This window comes from Pteropus medius, unplaced genomic scaffold (genome assembly GCF_902729225.1).
Source record: "Pteropus medius unplaced genomic scaffold, Ma_sr-lr_union100, whole genome shotgun sequence".
Classification (NCBI taxonomy): Eukaryota; Metazoa; Chordata; class Mammalia; order Chiroptera; family Pteropodidae; genus Pteropus; species Pteropus medius.
The window spans coordinates 15,956,009-15,979,943 of record NW_024349796.1 but is presented as its reverse complement, the minus strand read 5'-3'; the positions used below and the strand labels follow the sequence as shown (position 1 = coordinate 15,979,943).

The 23,935-nt window shown below is 40.7% G+C and overlaps 1 protein-coding gene across 6 annotated transcripts in view; it reads left to right on the top strand.

Moving 5' to 3' along the window:
* KCNT2 (potassium sodium-activated channel subfamily T member 2) overlaps positions 1-15,581 on the top strand; it is a 205,063-nt gene extending 189,482 nt beyond the window's left edge. For all 6 annotated transcript variants that reach the window (XM_039883459.1, XM_039883458.1, XM_039883461.1 and 3 more), the window contains 3 exons: positions 1,591-1,891; positions 10,168-10,252; positions 13,072-15,581. In XM_039883459.1, the coding sequence (XP_039739393.1) occupies positions 1,591-1,891; positions 10,168-10,252; positions 13,072-13,180 (495 nt within the window). In that variant the 3' untranslated portion in view covers positions 13,181-15,581. The remainder of the gene's footprint in view (positions 1-1,590; positions 1,892-10,167; positions 10,253-13,071) is intronic.
* Positions 15,582-23,935: the final 8,354 nt, after the last annotated feature.

Genomic DNA, 23,935 nt, shown 5'->3' with positions numbered 1-23,935 from the left:
ACAAAATTCTGCAAGCCATAGTCTAAATATGAATCACTAACATTTTCATTTTTGCTGAAAAGTACATATAAATTGAACTTCTGAACAAAGACTGATATTCTTCCTGATAGTAGCTATTTCTCAAGGATTTATATATTTTACTTCCACGGAAGAGGATTTTCAGTATATTATCAGGTAGAGACTATCAAGCAGGTAGAGCAAGTTGACTTAAAATGGTAGCCATTATTGCGAAACCATGGTATTAAGAATTTTAATACTTCCAACTTAAATTCTGATAGCTAAAATAAGGTTTCTAAGAGAAATTTAATGAAATGTTCTCTCATGAAGATATGAAAGTTAAATTAGATTTTATATCACTGATATAGCACTTTTTTGAAGTAGAAAGGTGGATATTTATGTTATATATTGAACTTAAGTGTGAGATATCGCAGCTTGCCACTAGGTGTTGTATGTAAGGACTGACTGAGCCTCCATCATTTATATTCACTTTTAAAGGATTTTATTGGATCTACCTCCTGAACTTAAATTGGTAATTTAAATTCTATTACTTAAAGCCAGCAACACATGCATGTTAGAGCTGAAGCTCAGACTTCTATTCACAGAAGAGAACACGTCAGCAGATTCGGGAGGGCTGCTGTGGGTACAGATTCAGGAAGCTGTTCATTTGCATGCGCATGCTTTCAAACAGTCAGACTTCCGGCTTTGATCTGTGTTGCATTTCATATGATTTCCTGGTATGTATGAAAAGCAACAATTCAGAAACGGGAAGCTTTTATTTATTAAGGGCCTATAATCAAAGGAGAGTTTCTTAGTTGAAAATCAGATTTCATAGTGAAAGAATAAGTCTAAATAGACTTTGAGTTTGTTCATTGCTTTTCCCTACTATTAGCCCACTTTAAGTTTTATTTGTGAGTTTAGAATACATTTGTGAAATATTAATATTTATTTATAACACATTTTCGCTTAGGATACTAAGAACCGTTCTTGAAATATGTTCCAATATTTTAGTCAAAAAACATTTTATATGAACAGTTAATGCATGAATTAAAAAGGGCTTGTTTTCCTCTGGGTCATATGGGGGAATAAAAAAATTCACATTTTATAAAGTTCATTCCAACGCCATCTTTAGAAAGAGCAATAACTTAAAAACCTTTAAAATGTTAGTCATTCCAAAAATAAAACCACTTTTATAATCTTTATTTAAATGTCATGTGAAATACATGTGAGAGATTTAGAAAAGTCCATTACATGGACTTAATTTGAATAAAGTTTTAAAATACCTAGTTTTTTTGGTCTGATTTGAAACAGCTTTGTTAACAGTCATTTGATAACTCTGATACATGAAAAATCCTTTCATTAAACTTACACTGGAGGATGCAAAGATATTTTCTTGTGTTCATATATAATTTCGAGAGAACATTTTCTAATAATATTTATACTAATGGAAAATTAGTATCAGTGATTATGATTTTGCTCTTTCTGTGAAAACTCATGAGATGATTATACCACGATATTAGCATAAAATCGCTATAACCACAGTCCATACTTATTCCTAAAATATCTAATTATCGATATCCATTTCCTTTAAAGTCTCAAATATCTATCAGTGTGGAAGAGTGGGAAGACACCAAAGATTGCAAAGAGCAAGGTCATCACCGAGGCAACCACCGCAACTCCACGTCCAGCGACCAGTCCGACCACCCCCTGCTGAGGAGAAAGAGCATGCAGTGGGCCCGAAGACTGAGCAGAAAAGGTCCAAAACACTCTGGTAAAACAGCTGAGAAAATAACCCAGCAGCGACTGAACCTCTACAGGAGGTCAGAGAGACAAGAGCTTGCTGAACTTGTGAAAAATAGAATGAAACACTTGGGTCTTTCTACAGTGGGATATGGTATGCCCTCTAAACGTATTGCATGATATGGACTTGTGATTTCTGGCCGTTAGTCGTTGTAGAGTTGACGCTCATTCAGTAAGCTGAGAATCACACTTTTGTTTCACAGGTCAGTGTGGAGGGACTAGCGACACATAGCTAATCTCCGACAGGAAACGATGATGACGCTGGTAGCAAAAATCAAGTGCTGAAAATGTTAAGTATTTGCTTAGTTCTCTAGGCATCGTGGTGAACACGTTACACGAGTTACCTTCATTTTCATTTTCACAAAAACGCTTCTGTTTTAGAGGTAAAGAAACTAAGTCAAGGAACTTCCTAGTTAGCTTGTTCATGGCATGGCTGAGGTTTATGTCCGGTTCTGTCTGGCTCCAATGTCACGCACACACCACCCCCTCATTCTAGGGCCTGGAATCAGATGAATCTGAGGCATTGGCAAGTAACTAAATGTACCAACCACAGATGAACCAACGTGTTCCTATAAAACATGATTAGCTCCTTGTGGTCCAGGAACAAAATGTCTTCAAAAGCTTTAATTTAAAGCTCAAATGGTGCTTGAGCTCATATAGTGCAGATCCGCCTCAATAACTGTCAGGCTCCTCTGGTGATTGGTGATGGCAATATAGACCATGTGGCACAGCTTAAATGCATTAGCAAAGAAAACTTTAAAAGATATCACTTATCACAGTATGAATTTTATCTTAAAAATAAATTTAGTCAACTTAGAGGAAAACCAAATGATAAATAAGTGGTTTGTTGTTATATATGTATACATATATATATAAATCGGGTAAACCAGAAGCCAAGAAAACTGTAAGTATCGTACAGTTTAAGGATAAAATAGAATGCATTTCATATTTGCCCATCTCATCTTTGTTATGAAAGTCTCAGCCTGAAACAATGTACATTGGGAGACATTTTAATCATTGAATTAGAGTTTAAAAGAAGTTGCCTGTATTTCTTTGGACAAGAAAAGCATGTTGACTAAGTACCTGCTCCGTGCCAGGAACAATGTGAGGTGTTTTTTGTACATTTTCTCATCACTCCTTATGACCCTACGTGTTCTATGATGTGAAAAAAAAAACGTTGGAAAGTGTTGGACTGGAGAATGGGAGGCAATGAAATGATTAACAGTGCCGAGTAGTAGAGAGTGTAGTGATGGGTCATTGACGACCTCGGCGAGGGCGGCATCAGTTAAGTGGTGTATGTGAAACCGGATTTGAGTAGCACGAGGAATGATGTTCAGGCAAGGATTTGGATACAGTGGGTTTAGATACATCGGGGAGCCCAAGGTAGTGGAAATGTAATCTATCGGATGGCTTCCATGACCAAGTCAATTCATAACACGAGGTGGACGTTGGGATACAAATTATTTGGTTCCCGTTCCATCCAGCAGGAAGGGAGAGCTACAAAGGAGGAGAGGGTCGTCTTTTTAACAGTATTACCAAGTAGTTGCCCACGCCATTCCCACTGTGACTCATCGGCAGGAAAGCATGTTTGATTTGTGGCAGCCCAGATCTAATTAAAGAAAACGAGCATGGCTGTTGAAAGACAAGTGTCAGTCTCTGCCATAGTAGATATTTTCTAAGAAGTTTCGCTGCGAAGCGGGCGGTATGAAATATGAGGCTGGCCGGATGGGAAAGTGGACACAGAGGAGGGACGATTCCAGGGAGAAATGAGCATGTTGATTAACACGGAGCTCTTAGAGAAGTTGAAAATCCGGGAAAGCAAATATCTCTGCTTAGATATTTGGAAACGAGGAAAAGATGCATGTTTTTAAATGCGGGAACCGCGCAGGCGTGGAGGCAGGAAGTTGAGTTCTGCCTCCCACGATGGTAAGAGGCACGATCGCCCGCTGAGAATGATTCCAGAAGTGGAAAGGTGAGCGTTTTGAAAACAATTCAGAACGTCTGCAGTCTGAAAAGGTGTTCTCTCTGTGCAAGACTAATTTCTTTTAATATATTTATTTTAAAATTTGTAATACGAAAACTTCCAAACATGAACATGGGAAAACGCTATAACGAATACTCATTATCATGCTTCACAGCTATTAATTTCAGCTTGTTTCACGTACAATCCCACCAGTTTTCCTCACTTATATTATTTTTAGGTAAATTTCACACACGTTTTAGTACATACTTCCATAATTTATAGACTAGTTGTAAAATTATAATCAAAATTATGTAAAAAAAAAAAGAAAAAGATTTCTTAAAGGTGTTTGCCATTGGGTTTTCATTTGGCTGGTTGTGTGTACGCAAAGATGTTTTAATCTATAAACTACACTCAGTGTGAGTATTTTTTAAGTATTATGTAAATAAATGGTATAATTCTTCGGCAAGGTATTTAAAATGACACACACTCACTAAAAATTATTCTAACTATGGACCGATATGTAACGATCAGCCCTTAGAAGGACATATTAATAGTATAAATTGGCGAGTGAGGCTTCTTGCTATGGTCCCAGTCAGTTTTGACAAGGATTGTTATAAGTTTCGTACTGTCAGTAAAAGATGAAATGCCGAGGGAGAAAATAAAGAAATCCTTTCGAGTGAGAAAGAGGTAACTAGTAGTTAGACACCAGAATTCATTACATCTATCGGAAAGCCTTAGTGTCTACGTAAATTGATAATATGCCTGAAATAATAGGTAGATTAACCAAGAACTCTTTTTTAATAGCCAACATGGTGACTTAATTCTTGGTTATTCTCTTTCTTGGAAAGAGTAAACAAATTTGATGAAAGATTGTTATTCCCGCCCGCACCTATAGTAGACGTGGTGGTGGCAATATGCATAGTGATAATACTAACCCCATCAACTTCTATTTTCAGACACTTATAAATCATTGATCATTTTCATGTATGTTTTCAACAACAGCCAAAAAAACTCCCAATTTCTAATAGATGTCAGGGATCTTTTTCTAGCACAAAATTATTCACAAATTTATCATACGGCAAATTACCAAAGATTGAAAAGGCATTGTCGCTAAGTATTTTAGAAAGTTTTGCAAAATTTGGACTTAGGAAGAATAGTAGAAGTATCTGAGATCGCTGTAATGACTTCAGCAAAAATTTATTAATTAAAAAGAAACTGACACTGAATTTTTTATTATTTTTAAAAAATATATTATTCACCTTTTCCCAATATTAATGAGTACAATAATATTGATATGACAATCAATATATTCCCAGGATAGAGTCCCAGAAAATATATAATTTTATATTATTCTATTTCCAGAACTGATCCATTCTCATGAGAAAGCAGTCAGACAGAAGGAGATATATATGGGTTTGTTTTGTTATTCTCGTTCTATATATAGAATGTTAATAGAGAAAAACAAACCGAATGGTTTTCTTAATAGATGAAGTAATGAAGCTTTCAAAGGGGATAATTGCTGAGCTGATAATGATTTACACTAAATGAAAATGTTTGGGAATGAATTTTCCATATCTCCCTAAATTAAACTATAAAGTTTTGTTTCCTGGAGTTTATTATATCTTTCCCAGAACATTAATTTTTCAATGACAACAATATTTTTACATAATTTAATACCATAGCGAACTCAATTGCACTTAAATATACATATATTTTACCTTTACAACTGAAAACTCAAATGTTATGTGTTGGCTTATGCTTAAGAAAAATGTGGCCAATTTGAATAAAATATCTTTAGTCATTGAGGAAAAAAAATGAATTGGTTGAGTGAACTTTTTACTTTCAACATTTTATTATGGGTTGAGTATAGTCAATGAATGAGCAAAGAACGAACTTTCTAAATGCATTAAAACAGTAAGAAGAAACTTCTGATTATGATGACTGTTTATGCTCTCAATTTAAATAACTATAAAAATCAATAGCGTGCAGACACCAGACGAAAGAAAGCATGTAAGTTTATTCCCAGAGGGAAGAGAGACAGACGAGTTGTCTTTTACAGGCTAGAAGTCAAGCAGGTGGACCCAAAATACGAAAAATCAACCCCTAGAAAGAGATGCAGAAAACAGGGATCACGAAGTGGTTATTGTCTGCATGTTCAGCGTGGTAGAGAAAAGTAAAAGCATGATAGAGAAGGCAGAGATACAAAAGAGACCAAATGGAAACTCCTAGACTTTAGAATTCATGATGCAGCATAATTATAAGTATCCTGAGCTAATTTAAATGATATGCTTAAAGCCATATAGGAAGTTTACAGTTAACTCACGGGCACACCTGTAACTACGCGCCTGGCCCGTTCTGAAGACCACCGCACAGTATATGCTGCCTCTCAAGATGACGACCACGAAGGGGTGGGGAACGCGAGACCACCAGAGGGTCATGCTCCGAGCGCTTATTAGACAATGTAGGAGAAATGAGCACTGCGCACCCCAGGGCATTTTCTCTGATCGGGCATCTCTCGTGGCGACTGAAGGAAAATGTGCCCGCCCTGTGCACAGCACGGACTCCTTTGTTTCCGCTCGTGTTTCTCATGGGCGCTCAAATATGCTGCACTGTCCCATCTCGACGGTTCTCTCTCCCTCCCGCTCTCTCTCCTGTATCTCTTGCTCTTGCTCTTTCCAGCTCTCCAGCTGTATTTCCCTCCCCGCTTCCAAATTTCCTCCCTTGCCACTGTGACCAAGCCACCGTCACCTGTCACCTGGGCTTCTATACTATTCACCTACTATTCTCGAGTCCAAATTTGAGTCCCCAAAGCTCATTTTCCAGAGCAGCCAAGCTGATTCATTCCGTAGGAAATCAGATCGTGCCCCCAAACGTCCCGCCCTTACGCGCTCTCAGCGGCTTCCAGTTGCTCTTAGAATGCAATTCAAACTCTCAGCCGAGGTCTGTAAAGGCCACGGATCTGGTCCTAGCTCCCTTCTCAGCATCGTCTCCAAGAACGTCCTCACTCCATCTCTTCGTCAGGACCCGCTTTCCACAACTTAAAATCAAACACCTGCTGTTCTGTCTGGACATGGCTCTTCCTTATCTTCGTACACCAGCCCCTTTCCATCGCGATACGTGAATGATTATTTTTACTAGTCACAGATTGATTTTGCCGGCTAACACAGGAAACCTGCTGTGAATCAGGTGCTGATTCTAAGAACTATCTATTGATATGAATGTATTCGTTTTAAATTGTATTGATCAGTTATTTATAATTTAATTCCAATGATAACCTATGAGGTGGTACTATCCTTACCCCATTTTACACGTGAGGAAACTGAGCAGAGAGAGATTTTTTTAAAGCGAAGTAATCTGCCTGTGGTTTCAGCATCTAATGGGGCAAACCGGGATTGTGAGGCAAGAAATCAGGTTTCAGAGCCTTTGTTCTTAACCGAGCCTCTCGATGATACTTTTATATTTATTATTTGAAATGTTTCTATGATTACATAATGCATAATGGAAGTGTGTTTTTGAAAGTATTATTCAATGAAATGTACACAAAGATTTCATTTTTTCTGATCAAATTTTATTCTTTTAAGTGTTCTTAAAATACTTGCACGAGGAAAATTTAAAAATCAAAGCAAGCTAAAAAAACTCATGTGTGGAATGGGACTTAATTATTTTGTAAGAACAGTAGGAGTATTTTTTATAAGACTGGTAAAAAAATTACATTTGACTTTGTTTTCTTCAGTCTGAAAGCTAATTACTTGGAAGAAAATGAAGCAAGCTCAATCTTTATTAACTCGAGTGTGAAATAAGTCTGTGAGAGATGCCAAGAAACATTTATTCTCCTTCTTAAAACTTATACTCTTCTATGCTCTCAGCAGTCTTATCCAAAACATCCTGCGTTATAGTACTTATTTGGTGAATATTAAAGAAAATTTAGAGATGTCCCCATTTTGACAAAAATGGCGGGGTGGGGGGAAGGAGTATAATTCTTTCCTTTGGAATGCGATCTATTTACATGAAGCACCTAAGAATATTTGCTATACAGAGCTTTTGACTGAATAATTGCATATGCTAGTTAATATAGCAAATAAGTTTCTTGGTAAATACTAGCAATTGTTGAATTTGACTCTATAGAATTTCTTTTAGAGTTTTCTATATTCTAGTACATTTATTTCAAATTTCCCAAGAAGAATAGTTCCATTAAGATAATTATGTCGATAATGAAATAATAATTTCAGTAAAATAATTGGTATAGTGCTTTTTATTTTGCCAAAGTCAGAGATCACCTATCAGGAGCTCGTCACATGTCCTCGCAACAGACTTCCTTAGTAGATATTTTTGCTTGATTGTAAATAAGAGTCTTCTCAGTTCTGGTTCATGAGCCAAATTTTCCATCCCAGAACCAAAAATGAGTACAACGTCATGTTCATTATCAAAGAGAAAAGTTGGGTGTTGACATTGACTGAGATGTTATTTGTTAAAATTGTTTTCCCTCAAATGCCACTGTTCAATAATGTTCACGATTTATATAGGAAAGTTCAATAATGCTGCTGCTTCTATAAGATTTTGACTTATACACAGACAAATGAGATATAGGTTTTCTACCAGAACTGTTATATTTTAGAGTATTATGTTTTAATTTCCAGAAGGCGCTATCGTTTTGTTCCTTTGTACAGCAGTTGTGGAAATTCACACAAGGGGGGAATTTCTCAAAAAAGCAAACATAAACCCAAATTGCTTTTCATATAGAAAGACGGTCCTTTCCTAGTAATCTCATGCTAGCGCGATATGCTTTAGTTGAAACTGTACCTTACGTGGATTAAGTTCATTTTATATGCACATTACAACTCCATCTTCAGCCAGCTGAGTTGGCCAGCCACCCCTAAGACAGATTTAGCAAATAAAAATATAGGATTTCCAGTTAAATTTGAATTTCAGATAAACAACAAATAATTGCTTAGTACAAGCATGTCACATGTAATATTTGGGACATATTTACGCTATAAAAGTTTGTTAGATTTCACTGGGTATTCTCTATCTGCCTGACAACCCATCCCTATGCCAGAACACTTCCTTGTATTGACCCTGGAGATATATGCCACCAAATATCTTCCTTTATTTGATTATTAATTTAAGGATCTTGTGATTACAATAGTTTTACTGGCATGCTTATGGTGGTTCAGTTATACTGCAGTTATCTGTCTTGTAAGATAACGCTTTTCATCTGTAGACTTTAAAAATAGTGCCCATCTGCGTGTCAACTTGAAAATCGTAACTAAAAATGTTGTTTCCTATTCAGGTGGTAGGGTTTTAGACAGATGAACCCGGTGGTAGACATTATTTTATGAAAATAACATATATTTTCCAGTGCAGGATATTAGCAGAGTCAGCTACTGTCCCATGAAAGACCTTTGCTTTAACTGTACACAGTTATGTGAGTATTGATCTCTCTCTATTGGTATGAAATCTATTCTTAGATTTTGGATCAAACTGCAAACTTTAGTACTTCTTTCAGGAGCCACACTTTCTCTACCCCTGAAGTGTCTAGAAGGATCCTCTGTCGCTAGAGCAGGGTTTTAAACGGTCCCCGTGCAGCATAAACACGGCGCCACTGGGTCAGGCTTACTGAAGTGCGTGTCCACACGGCCTTACGGGCCCATCCCAGCAGAGCCTTGTCAGTTAAAATCTTTACGTCCCAAAAATGTTTTCTTTCTCCCTATACAATGCCAGTTCGGCTCTCCAGCCCTGAAGCCTGACCATGTCTTCAGAGTGAATTGACAGAATTCAAAGGGTACAGCATTTTAAAAAATATGTATTGTCTCAGAGGATTAATAACTCGGTATATACTTCTCCTGAGACTTACAATTAAATTCTGTTCCACAGGATTCTTTGCATTCTGCCAAAACAATAGGATGGCTTATATCGGATATATCATGTAACGAAACCAAACATATTTAAGGCCTTCAAGCTTTTTATGTTTGCTGTGTTTTCTAAACACAATGTCATTAGATTTTTCACAGAATTTCCCACACGAATATTTCTGTCTAGGATGGCATCTGGAACCACAATTACTTTTTCGTAATTGATAAAGCTTAATAAATCAAGTCAACATCTCGTCCAGATTTCTTTAACACTTCATCAGTGCAAACGCTTCAAGGGTAGAATATAACTGTAGTTGTTTTAAACAGAATTAGCTACTTTATTTTTATCACCTATTGGAACAAACACTGAGTACCTGTCAGATATTTCCAATGACAGTAATTTGAAAACAGAGTTACGTACACACTCGCGCTGTGAGACGAACTGTGGCAAGTTCTCGTTGACAGCTCTATGGTTTGAAGTTAAGATGCTCTATAACTTTCCCAGTAATTTTCCGTTAAGTAGTGTAACAAACTCGGCATTTGTTTATCTTCCAGACGAAATGAACGATCATCAGGGCACCCTGTCCTACATCCTGATCAACCCATCTCCAGACACCAGACTAGAGCTGAACGACGTTGTGTAAGTTGACCTCAAACTTCACCCGAGGCACCGATTCGTAGAAAACCACTAATTTATGATTATACGTTTATCTCCACCATGATAGCCTACCCACCCCCTTAGGATTCTTGTGATATAAATGTCTGAGTCTAATTTTTGTGTTCAATTAACAAATGCATTTTATGTATTATTGCGTGTAATCCTATTTTTTAAAAGCATTCTAGTATTACAGAGGAATAAAAGAAAAAAACAGCAGCACGAATTTTGTATTCCGTGAGCTAATATATCTTTGGGGAAATAAGAGAAAATATGTAGAATAATAAAGGAACAACTCAAAGGAAAACCTGAAATATCTCACCTTACCTAATTCTAAAGACCTTAGATTTCTCACCAGCCAAAGTTAATAGGTCAAAACACTTATTAGCTAAAGGTCTACAGCAGTAAATAGGATTCATCAAACACTACGCCTTCTACATGTACAATGCACTGGTGTTGCCTTAAAAGCGTAGCAGAGATTAAGACTTTTCTCCTGATTTCAAAGTGCTTTCATTCTCATTTACAAAACTACGATTTAAGCATAAAACATTTCAGAGCAATTTATAACATGATTTTGTCACTAATGAATTAATGGATTATACTCAGGCTTTTTATGTTTTTCTAAAAAAATCACTCTCAAAAGTTCATTTTAAATGAAGAGGCCATGGTTATTTGATTCAAAGAACAGTAAGTCACTAGACAATATGGTGTTAACAAAGCTTGTTGCGTCCTGTTAGTTTTCTCTACTGGTCTACAATGCCGTTGATATTTAAAGTAATTACAAAAGCAGTGAGCACAGATAACAAAGTCCAGTTAAGAGATCCGGGACACTCGCATCAACTTTTATTTGGTCAAAGAAAATAGACTGCCTAAAATCCTTTTCTCGTTTTCGTTAAGGAAGATATTGTACGAATATTTTTCCTTTATTTTTTAAGAGGAAAAATACCATCTTCGTTAGCGCTCTCACTTTTAAGTTAGCTTCTCTGTTCATTTTCTGTACCTTCTAAAATTATAAAACTATGAATACTAATTTCATTTGCACCTGAAACAAGACTTTCTATAATGCTGCATTACACATATTTACTTTTCTTCTCTCCCATCCTTTCCCCACCCCACAAAAACAAAACAAAGCAAAACAAAACAAAAAACCTTCGGTGGCTTCCTGTTGCCTTTGGAACAGAAATTAATCCTGGAACTCAAAGTCCCGCATTAATTATTTTCTACTTTTCTTCCTGAACTTACCTGGTCTAAGCAGCCTTTTAAAGTCAAACTCGTTTTCTAAACACGTCAGGAGCTTCCCTCGTCTGTCGCTCCTGTCACTCCTCAGACTGCCTTTCTGTTCCTCTCTATTAAGCCTGGACAGAGAAGCTGAAGCTGGCATCCTGAACAAAGTGTTCCCTAATTCTTTCTCCTGTTCTTTCTCTCTGACGTGATGTTAGGAATTTATTTTTTCTTCTTTATGTCTGCCTCATAAATTAAACCCTACGATCTTCTGCAGGACAGGGGGCAGGGTGACTTTTTGCATTCCCAGGTCCTGGCACAATATTCAGAGGTGCTCAGGAAATGCACGTTTATATCGTTTCACCGTCTGAAGTAAAACATCTCTCTTAAATTCTAACACTGAAGAAATGTTTGAGTTTAGCATATGAACATTTGCCTATGTATTAGTAGAATGAATTAAAAATTATTGTTTATACTATTGGAGAATTCTCATGATAGCATAACCTGAATTTTAGATTATAAATTTCCAGATAATTAAAATATCTGTGTATAATATTCTCTACGTTTAATAAATCCTTGATTTTACAGAATCATAGAATATTTAAATTAAAAATATAGAAATTATTTAGATCAAGTTTATTTATGAATGACAAAAATAAGATTAAGAGCAGTTAATAGAAGAATCATGGCTAGGATGTAGGTCTCCTTGATAGAAAAATAGCCAATGCAAGGGCTAATTAATCAACAAAATAACTAAAATAAATCATGAATCTTTGACAAAAATAAATCATGAATCTTTGATTCATAATTTTTAATTCATTCTACTAATACATAGGCAAATGTTCATATGCTAAACTCAAACATTTCTTTAATGTTAGAATTTAAGAGAGATGTTTTACTAAAATAAATCATGAATCTTTGACAAACTGAAGGTAGTGAAATGGAACATAACTGAATATAATGATTCTTGATTTATCAGCATTCGTCAATATCTTAGGTATAGTAATAATACAAGCCCTCAGCTATAAAAAATGATGAAAAATTGCCATTTGAGACAATGTAAATGGATCTTGAGAGTATCATGCTAGGTGAAATGAGTCAGACGGAAAAGGACAAGAACCATATGATTTCATTGATATGTGGGATATAAAACACAAACAACAGACAAACAAGACAAACTCTTAGACACAGACACGGTATGGTGGTTAGCAGAGGGGACAGAGGGTGGAGGGAGGATGAAGAGGGTCAAGTATATGGTGGCAGAAGGGGACTGGACTGCGTGGTGAGCACATAGTACAATATAGAAGCATATTATAGAACTGTACGCCTCAAACTTATATAATTATCAACCCATGTCACCCCAGTAAATTTAATTAAATGAAAAATTAAAATTAAAAAAATACGAGCCCTGCAAAATTTTACAGGCCAACTATACTGATTCCTTCTGATGATGTTATCAGTAGAGACACAGCTTAGATAACCTGAAAACCCATCAGAGGTGAAGTAGCAACCTCAAGTGTCGGTGTGAATTAGTTCTGCGTTTATTGACCATTACAGCTATTTGCTTTGTTTTCTTTTATCAGGTACTTAATCCGACCAGATCCTCTGGCGTATCTCCCAAACAATGAACCCAGTCACAAAAACAGCATCCAGGCTACTGGTCAAGAGTCCCGTGAGGAAACCCAGCTTTGATAATGAGAAAATCAGAGACTTCTTTTTTCTTACGAGGATCTTGCTCGAAAGAACTCTACATCTTAGGGGAAAAAGTGTTGCTGGCATAAAATAAACTAGATTGGAATGTATTTAATTCTCACATGTTAAAAAAATGTATTCTCTTAGAAGTATAGATTATTTTGAAATTCCACATACTGCTTATCGGTATTCCTATTAATATTTGAAAGACATCAATGAAATGATTTTGAAAAACTATATTAAAACACAAAATTTGAAATCTGATATTTGATCGTTTGACAATAATCCAAATGGTATGAAGCCAATTTTAAAAAGTATTAGGGTTTTGTGAAAGTGACCTGAAAATCCAGCTGTGTTTGGGGCATCACAAGGGACACAGAAGATCGCCACTCCTCTTAAAAAGTAAATGTGTCACATTATGTTCTTTATAAAATTGAGATCATAAACGTCTAGTCTTCTCTATCCAGAGATTAACGAACAAACTTGTCGGCTGACATTTTTGTAAGAATCATAGTTTAGAATGTAAATCTTTAAGTTATTTTAACCTGTTTCTGTCGCCTTTTCATGTGGGATCATATTTATTTCAGCATGTTTCATTACACTGAAGAAAGCAAACAAAAAGAAATATCAAGTACCCGAACTTTTTGCTAACTTTATGTGTGACACAGAGCGTACGCCAAAAAAAGTGCACTAAAAAGCAAATATTGATTGTCCTCCCAAAAGAATGCCTAACATAGATAAAATATTTAAAACACATTTGTTGACTTAATTTAGTTTAAGAATTGAAACATTAACTGAAACATGCCGTAATGCTTTTATTAGGCTCTTGAGTTTTAACATTTTTGATATATCTATATAGACGATTTCATTAGAAAGATACTTTAAAAATCAAAGAAGCAAAATAATATCTCTTGGGGATTACAAAGACATACTGAAACATTGAAAATCCTCCTTTATGCTTTTGGAACTGAAATAACTATACACACAAAAATGGTATGTTAACACATTTTATTTAGTTTTGAAAAATTATCTATAGGAAACATGTTTTAATATTGTGAGGAAAAGGTATATAATAAGGATAGGTTGTTCTGCCTTGAAATTTAATATAAATCATGCAGAATTAGACAGTTATAAATTCAATATAAATTGACCCTTGATGACACTTTGGTCTGTACTTTTTTATTCCTTCAGAAACAGAGTGGAAAGCACAAAAGCATAACTCGCTAGGTAGCTGGAAGGTGTTTAGGTATTCCCATGAAAGAGACATTGGTAAATTTTAAGATATTTTTCTTGTAATTTTTGTATTTTTTAAATTTTTTAATTTGACATTGAGTTTTAATTCAACAGAATATAGGACTTATAAGATTGGAAAGAAATATTTTATCCTTTTTTTCATAAAGCAGATACATTGAAAGGAAAATAGAAAGATTAAAAGACAGATTTTAAAAAGCTTAGTAGTACCCAAATGATTCTGTAGAAATAAAAATGTAAAACATAAAATGTAAAATTATAGATGATAGCCATCGTGTAATTGGTTTAGAGAAGATGAAATGCCTATTTGTTGTTGTTCCTGTTTTTTAGTAATTTCACATTATTCTCATTTTGGAATAACAAAAACCCTACGAATTTCCCCCCAAAACTAGGAGAGCCTGTCTTTAATTTTCTTTAATCAGACAGAAATGCAGAATTTATAACAAGTTACCCAAAATTGGAAGTATACCTTACAACAAATATCGTATGCGTAGGTGTGTGTATGTTATAAAAACATGGGAAATATATTTGATAAACACAAACATTAACATGTAAAGTATTCGGACTTAAGGCAGAATCAAACTCACCTGTAATGAGGGTTACAGTGAAGGTAACGAACCCGTTTTATGTCCGCTCATCAGTAGTCAAGTACGATGTCTGAGTTGCCACTTCTTTACTTCGTCGCAGTTATTTTTAGGAATAAATGTAAGATTTTGTGAATCCTCAATTTCCTCACAAGATCTCGAGTTTAGTATTTTTGCATTATGACCATTATCAAGACTAGGATTTTCAGTTAGGACGTGACTATATTTCCTATGAAACTAAATACCGTTTCACAAATTTTACAATATTTTTGACTATGAACATTAGCCCAAATTTAAGATTTGATGCAGTTCGTATCAGCTTGCTGTAGTAATGACAGTTTATTAGTCTTTCTGTTATTTAAAGAATAAAAACATGCTTATAAAAGCCTTTTAACAAACTGTTGCCTTTTTAAAACACTCAACTTGCACATGAAAATAAAACATGAGTCAATTATAGTCCTTGTAACCGTATGGGGACTAGTTCTCTTTATTGTATATGTACCATTTTGCTACCAGTTACACTGAATTGCTTTAAAATAAATAATAAAATTATTTCTGATGATGAAGCTCTTGGTGTTTTTTTGAGGGGGAGGGACAAAACGTTAACTGTTTAGACAAATTGTTTTGAAACTACAAAATTCATTTTTCGCTTTTATACTTCAAAACCAAAATAAACATGAAGGTGCCCTCCTCGAAATCAACAGTCATGTACACACTGTTATTGGGGTTACTTCTTAACATAACAGATTCTGAATAACCACGTGACAGGAGAAAAGGAGGGAGGAAGGGACCGGGAAGGGTGGAGGTGGACAGAGTAAATGTACAAGGGAAAAGTACAAATCCTATTAACCCGTCCGATATCGGCGGCAGAAGGAGATTTGACTTTAGGTGATGAACGCACAACGTATTAAAATATGAATGATGTACTGCAGAACTGTACACTTGAAACCGATATGGTTTTATTAACCAATGTCACCGCAATAAATTTCATAAAAATAATACTAAGAGAGAAATAGTCAGCATAGGATTAAATACCTAGGAATTGAACGAAGGAGGCGAAACAGCCATGTATTGAAAACTTCTGGACGTTAGTGAAAGAAACTGAAGACACAAATAAACGGAAGGATATTTCATGATCACGGATCGGAAGAATCAATATCGTTAAAATGTCCATGCCAGCTAAAGTAAACTACAGATTCAGTGCTATCCCCATCAAAATGTCAATGCCATTTTTCAAAGAAATAGAAAAAATACTAAATTTTGCGTAGAACCATAAAAAACCCTGAATGCCAATAGCAATCTTGACAGAACAAAGCTGGAGGCATCGGGCAACCTGGTTTTAACCGTATTCCAAAGCTACAGTCATCAAAACAGCATGGTTCTGGCATTAAAACAGACACAGAGATCAATGGGATGGAACGGAGCGCCCAGAAACGAGCCCACGTGTTACCGGCAAATAATTTACAACGAAGAAGCAAAGAAAACACAGCGGGGAAAGCACAGTCTCTTCAATACGCGGCGGTGGGAAAACGGACCAGGCACATGCAAAAAAATCAAACGCAACCATGTTCATATACAAAAACGAACTCCAAATGGATTCAAGTTTAGTATTCAGACCTGAACAGAAGACCCGAAACCATAAAACTTCCAGACGAAAACATAGGTAGCGATCCCTTTGACGTAGGTCTCGGTGACAATTTTTTGGATCTGACACCAAAAGCAAGAGCAAAAAGAAGTGGGACTAGATCAAACCACAAAGCTTCTGCACAGCAAAAGAAACCGTCAACATGGCTAATGCCTAAAATACAAAAGGCTCATACAACTCCATAGCGAGAAACCAGTCTAACGAAAACATGGCAGAGGACCTGGAAAGACATTTTTTCAAAGAGGACATACAGACAGCCAACATCGGTTCGTTAACCGATGTAATCTGTGCACATCTGACTCCAGCCAGAAGGACCACCGGCCCGCTCCCCACGTCAGGGATCATGTCCGCGGCTCAGTTCACAGTGCCCGGTGGCCCAAGCTGCACCGACAGCGTCCCCAGATAATTCGACCCTCCGTCATTGGTCCCCGACCCGCTTTTTGGTACCGATAGCCTGACTAACCCTGAGTGTCCTGGACGCCCTGCCACCCCGCACTCATATCGATGAGCCACCCATCCACCCTCCTGCATCCACCTAGAGAGTCTCAGCGTTCAGGAACCCCTTGGCACCTTTTCAGAGTCATACCAAACGTCATGTACACAGAGCATCCTTTCTTGATGCAGCAATTAAAATAATACGTTTTTCTCTTTTTAAAAAGTTTTTGCTTGTATTATCTATCCCTTCCATGTTTTCTCCTAACTCAGTGAGATGCTCCTTGAGAACAGTCGGCTCACTTCAAGAGGTTTCACAGAAGGAACGAGGCACAGAGTGACCCTCTTCTGATGACATGATTCTGTACTCACCAGGAGGCTGGCTCGGAGTCTGGGCAGAGGCAGGTGTGCCCGGGGCTGCAGACGGCCATCGTCAGCTGGAAAAGGCGGAGTCTGGATTTCCCTATGATGGGGGAGAGCAGAAGACCCAATCAGTGGATCATGCAGAAGAGGCATCCCGTCTCCCCACAGGATTCGAGAGATTCCTGAATCTTTTATACGAAAACAGTGGGGTTAGTCATACCGTCAGCTGCTGCTGGTGGGAAAAAACCTTAATACATTGTGTGAGGGGTGGTATTTGCAGTTTCTATCAACATTTTAAATATTTCTTTTCTCTCCCACTATTTCAACAGGAATATGTTCTATAGAAACAGACCTTTCTGTGTGCCGGATTTTCAAACGTCATTCAGAGACCGTTTAGTGTGCGTCAGTAGAAGAATGTCCAAAACATCTATAGAATGTCATCTGGCCTTTAATAGTGTTTGTGCATTGACATTTCAGGTGATTATCAGTGAATTTCAGGTTATTTTAACCACCTCATCTCCTCACTTCTTAATGGCCCCTCCGACTCTTTCCTTGACTTCCTTGGAACCGTCTCCTGAATTTTCAACCCTCTCCTGAATTTTCAACCCTCTTCTGAATTTTCCAGTGGTGTTCAGCTGTGCTTTTGTTGAGACACTCACTCTTGAACTGTCTTCTGGTTTTGTAACCCAGCCTCTGGCTGCATTCAATCACGTCTTAATTTCTTACGTCCTTAATTTTAGTTCTTGACTTTAAAAGCACAAATAATAGCTTTAAGAAAAATATACAAGAACAGCTTCCCAACTAATGGGAAGAAAATTTTTTTTTCTGGAGAGACAATAACACTCAAAATAGGAGAAAACCACTTGGCGCATATCAAAATCTATCAGAAGTTACTGTTTACCAAAATTCACCAGCGATAGAGACGGGCCAGAAAACCCGAGGAGGAGATGAGATTCGCATCATGCACCTGGTCAAGTACATCAAGGTGAAAGATATAAAGAACCTTGTCAAAGAAAATTTATATACCGAAAACCCATTAGAAAAATGGGTAAAAAGAAACCAGAATAGACACTACACAGAAAGGGATGATCACACGGTCGATAAAAAATGTAAAAGAAAACGTTTAATCTCTTCAGCTGAGGGAAACGCCGATCAGGTCACGAGATGCTAACACGGGAGAGTGTGACGCCAGTGCTGCCAAGGCCGCGGAGCCATCGGCATCCAGGGACTGCTGGTGGGGCTCGGGCTGGTCACTGGCTTATCTGGAACACCTGCAGCAGCAGCCGTGATGCGTACACCCAGCCCACTGCCAGACACCAAGCCCCCAACACGATCCAGCGCATCCAGCACACACGTGACTCAGCACCTGGAGTCGACAGAGCCCCACGCTGGCAACTGACCCGATGCTCATCAGCGGGGAGGGGACACGTCCCGTGCCCCGTGCACCCAACGCGACCCCACACAGCAGTCAGAACTCACGAATGAGAACAGACGCGAAACTAAGGAGTCGCCCGGCAAACCTAACGTGCACCCCTCCCTGGACAGTGACGACCAGCTGGTCCCTGCCATGCGTTCAAAGCACTGACAGTGTGGCCCCGTCGGGCGAAGCCACGTGCTGCTCCTGGACTTCAGAGCTGACACACGCGTGCGTTTAGTTCACGAGCGTTCACGGTGCTGGGTCGCACCTGTGCTTTTCCCTACAGAGATTACAACTCAGAACCGATTTGGAGACGAGGCTGAGGCGCACACACACATCATGATCGGGCACGTGCCAGGCGGCGCACGGCGTGAAGCACAGAGGAAGGACAGAATCCCCCCCGTGACAATGACTACTTGTGAAAAATATGCAATCGCATACATTCAAATTAGGGACATGAAAAGTTTTAGATGGCTACGTGCCGAAAAACGTATTAAAGATTAGAAGGGAATAAACGGAGGAGGAGGATTGAAAAATGGATTTTACATTTGACTATACGTGCTGGGCTTTCGGAAATACCCAACGGACCGTGGACTTCGTGAAACTGTTATGACGAAATGTCGTTTTAAAGAAGGCACGCGCCGCATTCAAAAACTGCATTTTTTTTCCAGTGCTTCATTTCTACCAATAACTTACAGCAATTTTAAAGCTGATTTTCAAGGTTTTCACTTTTTGGGGTGACGTCGTACGCTCTGAGTGACGTTTTTTATATTGTGTATCTTTTTTCATATTTTAAAAATAAATGCAGAGATTCCACATACAAGAACAAACAAAACAGAGAGACTTAGACAGAGGAGAAGCAGAGGGCTGCGGGACGGGTGCGGGGTTAGGGGGCTGCGTGGGAAAGGTGAAGGATTAAGATGTACCAATTGGCAGTGACAAAACAGGCACACTGCGTGGTGCCAGGTGGGCGCAGGACTCGTCAGGGGGATCAAGTAGTAAACCACATAAATGTCTAACTGCTGAACGGGTGGAACATTGAACGTCAACTGTAACTGGGAAAAACAAACAAACAAACAAACTTGAAGCCACTGGCGCCAAGCTCCATTACCCAAATCTCATAGAAACTGTTATTTGACGTTGCAAACCCCGTGAGTCACCGCAGGAGCGGCCGGGTCTGGCTCACGGAACGACTGCCAGAGACGACGTCGTCGCTTGGCGACGTCCCCCACATGTGCCGCTAATATTCCGGGGTCTCCACGCGCAGCCGGCACTGATCATGCTGCACACGGTCCCCGATAGGGTCACAAGCAAGAATGCCACGAACGGGGTCACTCCCTTCTCGACCTCGGATGTGCTGACGACTGCTTAAGGTTCACGGCCCAAACGGAACCCCCGTTCTCACAAGCACACACTCACACACATGCACACGCACACATGCACACACTCACACACACTCACACACGGCGACTTCATTACCTTACACGCATGTACACTACCGCATCAAAGACCACACACCATACAAACACGCACACTCACGCATTACGCGCTATTCACCCCGCATCACGACACACCTCACGCTGCCATCATTACGCAACACGCACACCACAATAATACGCACACACACGCACTCCGCACGCACTCACGCGACACACACCACGCACACACATGTGCACTCACACACGACAGCCACACCCCACACACGCCTGGCCAGCATTCTGCTCGCTCTCTACGCAACAGCATTGGGACGCAGTTCATTGAGAAACGCCAGCAGCTTAAGGGTGGAAGGCTGTGTTCACCACGAGGGCGAGGCAGATCGCCCACTCTGAGCCTGACTGCTGGGCCCAGGACGAGCTCAACGAGGGGCTTCCCACCCTGGCCTAAGCATCGTGGAGGAAAAGCAGGGTGAGGTGGGGGGTCCTATCCATATTCTCCTGGATAACTTCGGGGACTCCAGGAGTATCTGGGGGGCAGTGAGTGAACAGCGGCAACGTCGCTAGACGTGGGGGTCCCCACAAGCCCACGTGCCTGGGGGTGTGCTCAGCTCCCCCTTTGCCTCCCTCGGCTCTGGGGAAATACCTACTTTGCTGAGTTCATGGTGTCCGAGCCTGTTGTCCCCAACATTCTTCGTCCTCCCAAAGGCGCCCCCAGACCGGCACGTGTGGCCCGTCACCCGGAGGGAGAAGGCCCGGCGTGGCCCTGCAGACGAACACGCTGGAGCGCGATGGCGGCTCCCGCGTTGACTGACACCTGGCATCACGTGATCGCAGCTGCGGCTCCCACGTTGACTGACACCTGGCATCACGTGATCACAGTTGCGCCTCCCGCCTGACCATCTGCTCTGATTGTTCTCATCCGGCTTGGCTGCGTGGGCTGCGTGGGCAGCTGAGGCCTGTCCTGCCCGGAGCAAGATGACCTCTTAGGAGCTGCTGGGCGCCTGGAAATTGCTCGAAGGTTAGACAGATTCAGTTCAACGTTCCACGTGGAAAACTGAATAAAGCCAAGATGAAAACCGATGAACTGCAAATCCACTCTCACCTATGGCCAGCCTCTCTCTGCCCAATCGCCTGCCTGATGACCACGGACTTGGGGGTTTAGGGATATTTCTGGAGGAAGCGTGGCTAGTTGTGCGTCCCTTCTTGATTAGGCTGATTTGCAAATGGACCAGAGTGGCAGGTGGATCCCAGCTACCATGCTCTGGGCCATGGTCCTTTATCAAGTTCCCTGCCAGATACTGAGCCCCCAGGACCAGACAGACAGTGCAAACAGACAGAGACACGTGGCTCCTAGAGGCAGACCGGCGGATGTATGAAGGTCTCTTCTCTCTCACCCAAGCTGGACCTACCCTGAACCTTTGTGACCTGCGGAATTACATACAGTCCTACGAAAGTGTCTCATCCCCAAAGCATCTCAGGCCCAGTAGATGGCAGTTCGGCTGCTGTCCCTCTGGCCATTTATCCTCATCATGCCAGATGCAACACCCTCTGGTTCTGGACCTTGAGGACAGAGGGGATGAGAAGCTGTTCATGTCACCTTCCCCAGGCCACCACCTAGCGTAGTGTCCCAGCTCTGCTCAGTCTCTTCCTGCCCAGATAATAGCAAACATTCCCGCGACTCCAGTTCTCTCTTCTCGGCTGGTCCTGGGGCCTCTGTTCTGCTCAGGAAAGACGGTGTTGTGTGGGGCCTGAGCCTGTCACAGGAGCATGTAGGGGACATGCTTTTATGTGGCATCGGAAGCCATTCAGAGAAGGAAGGTGGGTGTCTGATGGTCACATTCATTCTCTCTCACTCTCGACATCCACAGGAAAAGTGAGAAACATGGCAGCCCCAGCATAAAAAGGTCAGCGTTGGGGTTATCTAACTGCCTCGGTGGCCTTCTGCCCACCATGTGCCTCCTCTGCTTGTCATTTCTGAGTGTGGGGACTCACAGTCTTTAAACTTCATTTGATAAAAGCATTTCCTTAAAATATAGCACCCCACAGTGTCTGTACACTGTGCTCCGAAGACCAGGGGGCTTCTGCGTGGTCACTGTTGGGTGCTCAGGGAACTTGAAGAGGAGTAGCAGAGTCTCACGGAGACAGCTTCGATCGGCCATTCTGCATACCGGATCTCGGGGGATTTATGCCAGGTCAAATCCAGCGTGACACTAACATCCCCAGACTCCGCCCACTTCTCCCCCATCCCGGCATGGTCCTGTAACTGTCCGTTGTGTCTGAGTTGGGGTGCTGGGGGGATTGGGAGGAGTGGGGCTCCCAGAGCCGGGCCCCCAGCCGAGGACACAGACTGCAGTGGGGATCTGACCACCACAGGCGGGTCAGAAACAAGCCCCTTCGTTCTGGAACCGAGGCTTCATGAGTTCCTCCAACATGGCCTTGACCTTTGGTGACCTCACTGTGCTGTGAGTTACTGTCCACCATAATCCCCAAAGAGCTTTTGAGATTCCCGCGCAAGGCAATGGTTGATGCTACCACTGGGTGGCAGCATTCTCCCGTCGTTGGTGAGCTTCCAGGCGGGGACAACCAGGTGGCTCTGCATCAAATGGCACCGAGCCAAGGCGAAGGGGAAACTCCCACAACAGACGGGAGCTAAGCGACGCCTCTGGGTCTCCTTTCTGCCCCCGTCAGCACGATGGCTCAGGGGATGCACACTTAGCAGAGAGGCGTGAAGGCTGAAAGTGTCTCTGGGCAGTGAGGAAGTAGCCAGTGACCTGTGGGGACAGTCCTCATGTTAAGGGTGGAAAATTTTCAAGTGCGCCAACTAGCTAAGTCAGCCACAGGGAAGAAATATCTTTAGATACCAGAAGTTGTCCTACTCACTTGGATGTGGTTTAGCAGGTGTATTGTATAAGATGAAGATGGCCAATGTCTGCTTCTGTAATCCATTTACTTGTTAATTAAGGGTGTCATTCCAGGCAAAGATATGCTAACAGCCAACTTCCGCTTCTGTAATCTGCTGGCTTGTTCAGGAGACCACCAGGATATGGCCTTAAGCTTTATCATCTGCCTCTTCTGGAAGCTCGGGGCTGATCTCCTCCAGCCCTGCGTGGTAGAGAGTCAGTCGCCGGCCAGCTAATAAAGGCTCATAATTAATCTCAATTGGCTCCGTGGGTCTCAGAATCGTTCGCACTGTAACAGTCACTCCCGCTGTGGGAGGCTCTGCACCAGGAGCGCCTGGCCAGCTCACTAGGGTAGCTTCTGTCTGGAATGCCTTTGTCACCGTCTTTGTCACAGGAGGCTCACAGTGCTTTCTGTAGGACCAGGTCCCCTCTGCACCCCCAGAAGTGGAGGTCTCTTGGGATGGCACTTCCAGAGATTCCCCAGGACCTGCCATTCTTAAAAATGGAACACACCTGGGACACACCTGGCTCACTCCGGTGGCGGAGGTCACACCACAGACTCACTGCACTAGGGTCCCTGGGTGGGGCCCAGGCCTGGGTGTTCTGCCAGGCATCTGGGGACTCTGACGTGCCCCAGGGTGTGGCCTCACTGCTCTGGGTGCTCCTCCACATAGCAGCCAGAGGACCTTTGCAACCACAAACCCAAGTCTGTCGCCCTCCAGCTTAC